The sequence below is a fragment of the Ostrinia nubilalis genome, chromosome 16, assembly GCF_963855985.1.
Source record: "Ostrinia nubilalis chromosome 16, ilOstNubi1.1, whole genome shotgun sequence".
Lineage (NCBI taxonomy): Eukaryota > Metazoa > Arthropoda > Insecta > Lepidoptera > Crambidae > Ostrinia > Ostrinia nubilalis.
The window spans coordinates 7,545,563-7,554,877 of NC_087103.1; the positions used below are offsets into that span (position 1 = coordinate 7,545,563).

At 35.6% G+C, this 9,315-nt stretch overlaps 1 protein-coding gene across 3 annotated transcripts; it reads right to left on the minus strand.

Moving 5' to 3' along the window:
- Window positions 1–407: 407 nt before the first annotated feature.
- Window positions 408–5,247, minus strand: LOC135079329 (uncharacterized). Of its 3 annotated transcripts, XR_010258781.1 has the most exons (4): window positions 3,664–5,247; window positions 3,332–3,540; window positions 2,576–2,940; window positions 408–1,431 (listed from the first exon to the last, which is right to left on the minus strand). XR_010258781.1 is itself a non-coding variant. In XM_063973957.1 (3 exons), the coding sequence occupies exons 1-3, from the start codon at window positions 4,958–4,960 to the stop codon at window positions 2,908–2,910; spliced, it is 1,539 nt and encodes a 512-aa protein (XP_063830027.1). In that variant the 5' UTR covers window positions 4,961–5,247; the 3' UTR covers window positions 1,929–2,907. The 3 variants fall into 3 exon arrangements, 2 of the variants coding, with proteins under 2 accessions (XP_063830027.1, XP_063830029.1); XM_063973957.1 differs by lacking the exon at window positions 408–1,431 and having other exon boundaries at window positions 1,929–2,940; XM_063973959.1 differs by lacking the exons at window positions 408–1,431; window positions 2,576–2,940 and having other exon boundaries at window positions 3,450–3,540; window positions 3,639–5,247.
- Between the last annotated feature and the right edge of the window lie 4,068 nt (window positions 5,248–9,315).

The following is a 9,315-nucleotide window of genomic DNA, read 5'->3' on the forward strand; positions in this document are numbered from 1 at the left end:
ATCCTATAACTTTACCTCCAATTTGGGAATGTGAAAATTGTGGTCGAACAACGGTGATCAAATTAACGAACATTTATTTTGAAAGTAAATGGAATATTGTGATTATTGTGTGATAATGTTAGTTTTAATCAAAGTAGATTAGTAATTATCTGTAATGGAGGTAAAATAGAGAAACACAAAATAGAGAAATAACAAATTTTATTGTAAAGGAGAGCCATTAAAACATTACTTTTACTGCAAAAACTTTCATACCCACTATATTTATTGACTTCAACTCTTTGTGATTCCAATGCAAATGATTTTAAAAACGAATAAAAATACAAAACAACGATTTTGACATCTTTTTTATCATGCAGAGTAGACTCCATTCGGATAGAACTAAATAAATGTAGGAATTGAAATCCAGGTTGTATTTCTTCAGCTTTATTTGTATTTACTCCAGGATAAAAACCACAAAAAATAGGAAAATCTTAACCGTCTTAATACAAAATCGTCTTGTCTACGAATCACGTCTTTCTTGCTCCTTCACTCATTCGTTCCCTCTCACTCACTCCCTTGCGTTCCGTTTCACACTCCCACACTCGGCCATCCTGCGTACAGTCTGCCCTCGGACTGTTTCATTTCAAAATTTTACATTAAAGCATCTTATAACTAATCTTGTTTAATACAATTCTTACAATCATTTAATCCTTTGAAATACTTTACTAGCTTGAACATTACACAAGACTACTTTGCAACACAGTTCTTATAACAATGTAATAATAACACATCTTAACACTGGTACAACCCTTAAATACTTGTTACAAAATTACAAATAAACACTTATGTTGTTTGCCAAATTAAATAAATAATATCAAACTACTTTAGTCTTTTATTCTTCCCATTCAAACACAACTTAAAAATATCATATTAACTTAACTAAGAACTCTAAATCCATTCATTCATCATCTTTCTTACCTGCTGGCCATCTCTTCATATGATCACATGAGGTGGTGGTTACTCTGGGTCCTTCGGTAGAGTCGGTTACTTTCTCTACCTGGTACCGATCTGTACCTGTAGCTTTCACTACTTGATATGGACCTAAAAACTTGGGTCTCAATTTCATTCCCACCCCAAACTGTGTTCTTTTTATTACCACAAGATCACCTGCTTTATATTTGATGCTCTCCTTACGCTTTCTGTTAAAAGTTCTCCTATTTTCTTCTTGTATTTTTAGTATGCATTCTTTAGCTGATTTCCTCAGATCATCCCTTTCTTGCATAAAACAGCATTGAGTTTCTTCGGCCAATATATCATAGAGCTCAAAGTCCTCCTTGTTCTTCATTCTGGTTCCAACCAACAATTCAAACGGGGTGGTTCCAATACTACGCTGGAATGTACTATTAAGTGCTCTCTGCACTCTGCTCACATGCTTATACCACGCCATCGGTTCTGAAATGCAAAGTTTTGTTAGTACAGATATAAGAATTCTATGAATCCTTTCCACCTGCCCATTTCCACGGGGTACACCTGTGGTGATTGTGACATGTTGTATATTTTCAGTTTCACAATACTCCTTGAAATCGCCGCTAGTGAATGCTGTACCTTTATCTGTTATATAACGTGTAGGATTTCCAAAAGTCTGCTGCAAAATTAGAAGTTTATCAATAGTCTCTTTGCTGGTTGTACTCTTGGTAGGAAATAACCACACAAACTTAGTAAAAGCATCAACCACTGTCAAAATGTAATTATACATCTTTTTTGTTTCACATAGAGGACCTATATGATCACAATGTAAAGTATGCATTGGAATACTCGCTTTCTCAATGCAATTCAGCCAACCTTCTTGTTTACCTGATTTTCTGGTTGCTAGCAAGCATGGAATACAATTCAGTATGAACTGTTCAATCTTTTTATCAAGGTTCGGAATAAAATAATCTTTGGACAATAATTCAATCATTTTCCTCTTTGAAAAATGACCATTCTCATGTACTCTCTTAATAACATCGTTTTCCATTCCTCTAGGTATTACTAAACATCTTTGCAATCCCTTGTACAACAAGTTTTGATCCAAAATGTAATCTTCATATGGTTTTTCTTTCAATATTTCCATGATTGCTTTCAAACTTTCATCATTAGCCTGAGCTCGTCTTAATTGATCATGAAAATCACTTACCACAGCTACTGTGCATGGATTTCGACTAAGTGCATCCGCATGTCTCATCTTATGTCCTGATCGGTGTTCAACCTCATAATCATACTCATCTAATAATAGAACCCACCTTGCAACTCGAGTTGTCAAATCCTTCTTTTTCAGTGTTAACTCAAATGCTTGGCAATCTGTTATGATTTTGAACTTAATCCCATACAGGTAATGCCGGAACTTCTTGACGCCTTGAACAATCGCAAGAGCCTCTAATTCATAACTGCTGTACTTACTTTCAGCATCTGTAGTTCGCTTACTCATATAATGAACTGGATGTAGGCCATCTTCGTGCTTCTGCATTAATATTGCTGCAAATGCTGCACTCGAGGCATCTGTATGCAACTCTGTTGGAAGTTTCGGATTATAGATCTTTAGGACAGGTGAGCTTACCATTTTCTCCTTCAACATAGTAAATGCTCTCCTATGTTCATCATCAAATGTGAAGTTACTATTCTTCTTCAACAAATCTGTCAACGGCTTTGCAATTATTGCATAGTTTTCTATGTATTTCCGAAAGTAGGATGTTAATCCTATGAAACTGTGAAGCTGCTTAAGTGTGCAGGGTTCAGGATACTTTACCACGGCATCTACCTTATCTGGAGACGGGCGTACCTCACCATCTCTGATCATGTGCCCCAGATACTCAACTTCCCGACACATCAGCTTGGCTTTACTCCATTTGAACTTCAGACCGTACTCGGAAGCTACTTTGAGTACTTCCTTCAATCTTTCCAAAGCCTGCTCTTTATTTTGCGCTGGAATCAAAATGTCATCGATAAATATCATAACTATACCTCGTGCAATCAGCTCCTGAAAGATTATAGTCACAAATCTCATGATATATTTAGGACAATTCATCAAACCAAAAGGAGCACGCAAAAATTCATATTGTCCGTGATGAGTTACGAAAGATGTGTACTTTATAGACCCTTCAGCAACTTTCAGGTGAAAAAATCCAGTTTCTAAATCCAAGACACTAAAATATTTTGCAGCCTGTACCTTATCAATCAAATCTTCTATTATTGGCAATGGATATTCATCTTTTACCATTTTTTTATTAATGAGTCTATAGTCGACACATACCCTTATGCTTCCATCCTTCTTCTTGACAAGGACCAGTGGACTAGCATATTCGGAATGACTTACCCGAATGATGTTCTTAGCCAGCCATTCTTCAACTTGATCCTCCACTACCTGCTGTTCTCTGAGAGACACTCGTCTTGGGCGCTGTGCAACAGGGATGTCGTCTTTAAGCACTATTTTGAGTTCAATGGGAGCCTCCTTCACCTGTAGTGGTTGGTAAGTTTCCACTAATTCAGTCAACTGTTCCTTAAATTGACTGTCACCCACAAAACCTGGAACATCACCCAATTCACACGTAAATACATCAATTTGCTTCATCCATTCATCGTCTTTCGGTAATAATTTCACACATCCGTCTTTCATAACCAACCACACTCTTTGTAAAAATTCCTGACCTAAAATGACACTATATGGCAAACAACTATTATTAACTACATAAAATAACACATTTTTGAAACAGTCATTGTCTATCTTCATTGACAGAATCACTTTTCCCAACGGGACAACTTCGGTCCGTCCGAGTCCACTCAACGTCAAACATCTTCCGTCGTCGTATTTTGGGGAGCCGATAGTTTTATACACGTCTTCCGTCATAAGGTTCACCTCGCTGCCCGTATCAATAAGACCCGCCGTAGTTATCGCGTTGTTGTCAACAAATTGAACTTCTTTTAGCGGCCTCGATGTTTTCACACTTTTGTTGTTTACGTCCGATACCATCAAGTTGGCAGAAGTGTCATCTGTCAGTTCTGCGTTTCGTTCTACGTTCGGTCTCGATCTCCAGTCAGTTGTTGATTGCGTCATGTTGGCAACATTGTATCGTTCGGGTGTTTCCGTGAACATCGCTCGTTTCGGACTAGCATGACGTTGCTGACGATTGTCTGACTGCCATTTGGAATTTTCACTGGTCACTTGTTGATGATTTGCAGGTTTTGAACATTCACTAGATCTGTGTCCAAACATATTACACCGGAAACACTTAACTCCTTTTTCCTTGTGAAAACATTGAGCCGAAATATGATTGCTTCCTCCACAGTTGAAACATCTTGGTCTTGTCGTCTTATTGTAGTTACCCGGTGCCGTCGTGCTGCTACTGGAGGGTCTACGTCGTTCATCCACCATTTTCGCCTTTACTGTCTCGTATACTTTCAGTTTCTCTTTCAGCTCGCCGTATGTAGTTGCACCGTACAGCATGATTTTATTGGTTTCTACGTCAACAATGCCGTCTATGATGTATTTTATTGCGACGTAGTCGGGCATTTTCCCGCGCCTTCCCAACTCCTTCATGACAAGTAGGTAATCAGTACAGCTCTCACTATTTGCCTTCTTTCTCGCACTCATCATTTCGTGGACTGTCTTTACGTCTAACGAATCCGGGAACTCTTTGAGTAAACCAGTTTTCAACTCGTCCCACGACCTGAATGGCTTCTCAGACCGCAACCAGAGTGCTGCTGTTCCAATGAGGGATCTGCGTCCCACAATAAGTTGGTGTAATGGTGACCAACCAAAGATCTCAGCGTTCTCCTCCACCTCTTGGACCCATCTTGATGCGGTGACAGTTTGGTCTCGACCACTAAATTTTGGGATCAGCTCTTCGGCATAGGCAAAAGTAGTAGGTATGCGCTGCTCCAGGGTTCTGCTCGGGCCAGCACCTTCCGCATCTTCGAAATCATGTTTACTAGCTCGTCGTCTCATGATTGATGAAAGTACGTCTCACGTCTCAATCCGTCGTAATCTTCGTGAATCGTCGTATTTCCTTTTCTTGGGCTATCCCGGACGAGCCCCCAAGCTGTAGGAATTGAAATCCAGGTTGTATTTCTTCAGCTTTATTTGTATTTACTCCAGGATAAAAACCACAAAAAATAGGAAAATCTTAACCGTCTTAATACAAAATCGTCTTGTCTACGAATCACGTCTTTCTTGCTCCTTCACTCATTCGTTCCCTCTCACTCACTCCCTTGCGTTCCGTTTCACACTCCCACATAAATATTCATAAACTATCATGAATTCAAATGTGATTTTCATATTTAAATAAAAATGCAATCAAACATGACGTCAAATAAAGTTGCAGCTACTCGTATTATCGTATACACGATTTCTATTGAAAACATAGTAGCAACTAATTATATTTTGATCTCTACAGTAAATCGAGACCAATAATGTATAAAACACTACCTTTCCGCCCGCGGCTTCGCCTGCGTGGAATTTTGTCTGTCATAGAGAAACTTTATCGCGCGCGTCCCTGTTTCAAAAACCGGGATAAAAACTATTTTATGTCCTTTCCCGGGACTCAAACTATCTCTATGCCAAATTTAATCAAAATCGGTTCAGTGGTTTAGACAGAGTTACATTAGCATTTATTATTAGTATAGACTAGCGACCGCTTGCGACTTCGTACGCGTGGATCCCGTTTTACCCTCTTAGGGGTTGAATTTTGCAAAACCCATCTTAGTTAGCGACTACGTTCTAAAAGGAACACCCATGCAAAATTTGAGACTCCTAGCACTTGTAGTTTCTGAGATTTCGTGAAAGTTAGTGAATCAGTCAGTCAATCAGTCAGTGACCTTTCGCTTTTATATGTCATCAGAAAATAGTACCTAGTCATCTTCAACTGTTTATTGAAAGTAAACACAAATATTAACAACATTTACATCACAACAACCAACAACAGCTGAATACACGAAATACCCAGCCGATTCGAACTACACTTTACACGGCGCTTTTAGTGCACACTTAAGTAAAATTAATTTGGATTTCTAGCCGCAACTAAAACCGATTTGTGGACTGTACATGCATTTTCGAACTTTTATTCTGTTGCGGAGCTCATATTTCAACTTGCGGCAACATTACTGTTCTCATTTTATTCGCTTACGGATGTGCCTGCGGTATAAATAAAATACAGTGGTAACGTCACGTGCTATAATGGATTTTAAAACATTACGATAACAAATGACTTAAGTGCTCCTTGAAAACGACTGGCTATAGATTTGTAGATAAAAAGGGATTGATGGCAACTATAAATAAAAGTATGTAGCTAAATATTAGGGCTACTGACAAATAAACAATTGAGAAAGTCATGGTGATGGCATACCTTAAAAATGTTAGGTAGGTATAGTAGAGATGTCGATGCCTCCTAAGTAAATAATCGTAAGCCACAAAATATCAATTTTGATTTTATAAGCATTTTATAATTACTAAAATACGTATTATCGAACCCGCGAACAAAAATTGCAATATCATTTAAAATAAAAGATTTTTCACACGTATTCAATCGTATGTAATCCACGATCGCAACGTATACTATCGTAATGTCCTGTGCGATCGTCTACAGGGGAGAAGCGGTTTGGTTCACCGCTAGCGAGCGCATACTATTAGGTAAGTAGTAATTACAGTTTTCCTTTTGGTGTTGAAAATTGCCTTATATTTTGTTACTAGCTATTCAAAACTATAGTAATTAACACATAAGATTCTTTACGTTCCTTTTTTAAGCTAACAAAGTATCGTATGTTTTACATACCATGATAAACGTTGTCAATTAAATTTATTTTTTATCGTATGTAATACATACGATTATTAACGTGGTTTGTTTTCGTAGGTTTTATATTGTATGTGCAATTTAATATTGTTTACGTCGGTAAATTGAGTATTTATTCCTATTGTAACGTTTAATTACGATTTTTTCGTCTTCGTTGTGAAGTTAAATTATATTTTATGTTTGTGTTTTTTTAATATTTTCAGATTCGCCATTGCCTGAAGGAGCTGATTTAATAGAAATCCAAGCATTTTCTAATTTGATCTCCAGTGATTTACTTAGTGATGAAGGTACTTCGATCCTACTAATATTACAAATGCGAAAGTTAGGATGTCTGGATATCAGGATGTCTGGAAATTTGTAACTCTTTCGCGCAAAAACTACCGAACAGATTTTGATGAAACTTTACAGTATTTTTGTTTATAACCCAGAATAACATAACATATAGGCTATAATTTATGACGATCTGTGACAAACTAAATTTCTTTAATTAGTGACATTTTTATGTATTTTTATAAGTAATCAATAATAGGTAAAAAGCTTTATAACTAAAAAAAGTAAATCTGAATCACTCTCAGCATTATGATTAAAAGAATCTACAAGAAGATTGTGATAGAATTGGTGATGCACCGCTGGAATGACACCACTAGTACAAAGGCTTACCAAGTATTTTTTTTAACTTTGGTTATAGGTAGCATATTTTATGGTTAAAAAGGAAGCAAACATCAGAGTAATCTTGCTGTCGTCGTCTCGTGTTAGTTTTAGTAAAAACAGTCATATATTGAGACTCATCCAAATGATATTTATAATGGAGTTTATTTGAACACAACATCACCGTTCAAGTTCTTAGTCCAATTTTTACAGCCTAAGATTGACTCAAAATCCAAAAATTTGGTATGATGCAACTCGATTACAGTATATGGTTTCCCATCTTGTTTAGCCCATCGTACCAATGAAAACCATTCTAAAGGAGTATAAATACATTTATTTTTGGCACATCTTTCAATCAAAGCATGAAACTACAACCATGTACTGTAATCGAGTTGGATCATACCAAATTTTTGGATTTTAAGTCAACCTTAGGCTGTAAAAATTGGACCAAGAACTTGAACGCTGTTGTGCAATGGATGAAAATAAAAGAAGTCAAGGTGCTTCCTTCTGAGCCAAATAAACTCCATTATAAATATCATTTGGATGAGTCTCAATATATGACTGTTGTTACTAAAACTAACACGAGACGACGACAGCAAGATTACTCTGATGTTTGCTTCCTTTTTAACCATAAAATATGCTACCTATAACCAAAGTTAAAAAAAATACTTGGCAAGCCTTTGTACTAGTGGTGTCATTCCAGCGGTGCATCACCAATTCTATCACAATCTTCTTGTAGATTCTTCTAATCATAATGCTGAGACTGATTCAGATTAACTTTTTTTGGTTATAAAGTTTTTTACCTATTAATGATTACTTATAAAAATACATAAAAATGTAACTAAATAAAATAAATATCTTTAAAAGTCCAGTAGAAAAAAATAACTCATAACTTAAACTTAATTGATTTCAGAAAAAAAAAACACAATTTACTGAATTATCATTAATTATTATTCATGTTACCTATTATATAGATTCCTTATGTACAATTTTTGAATAATATTAGAGGCTCTAATAAGATTAAATACTATTTTTTTAAAGTAAGAACAATAACGATGTAACTTTGTTAATTGATTTTATCAATTAAGAATAGATTTTGCTTATTTTAAGGTTAATAAAGAAGATAAATATTCCTTTTATCACTTTATAAATAAAACTTTTTAATTTAATCGTAATTGCTATGTTTAAAAAATAATCAATGTTTATTAGAAAACAAAAAAAAAATTATTTGATCTCGTCAGTTAATTACTTTTGATTTAATTATTTGTAATAACTTCACATTCTATGTTAATTTAAAACTATTTTAATTATATTTTCATAAGAAAGAAAGACTGTTATAACGTGATTCTTTGGTACAAATTAATAAATATGGTACTTAAAACAGAGGTTTCATTTCAAGACTTTCATTGTGTTCAAATTGATTTTGTGAATCCTTTTGTCCAAAATAGATGAGTACATAATTGAATAATTTAGTTTTAGCATGAATTTACAATGAAAAATTAATAAATATGTAACATACCTTCGACAGTATAAATGATTATGTTCCCGTACAATGGAGTATGTGGCTCTTACTATATATTTTACCTACAGCTAGACAAAGTAAATAATTGTATAGTTATGTTACGATTTCTATGACTAATTTTATCCGCCGTAAAACACCGTAACAACAATATCTCCAAAACTACAATATATTTACAAATAAATGTTATTGTATGAGAATACACCTTAAATTGGAGTCCTTTTTGGGCAGCGTTCGAGAGTGGACGTGCACAACACGTGCGCTCCAGACGGTCCGACCCGAAAAGACCCTTGCAACTTGCAAAGCCCTACCGCGTATAATACAAACGGTCGTAAACCCAAAGTGCAT

Bases quoted from the DNA above. Each gene is read 5' to 3' on its own strand.
- LOC135079329 (XM_063973957.1), bottom strand. From the start codon at position 4,960: ATGAGACGACGAGCTAGTAAACATGATTTCGAAGATGCGGAAGGTGCT. The intron at 3,541-3,663 runs GTCAGGAATTTT...GTGATGTTCCAG, and splicing joins GCCATATAGTGTCATTTTAG to GTTTTGTGGGTGACAGTCAA. The intron at 2,941-3,331 runs GTAAGTCATTCC...TTTTGATTCCAG, and splicing joins TGGCTAAGAACATCATTCGG to CGCAAAATAAAGAGCAGGCT.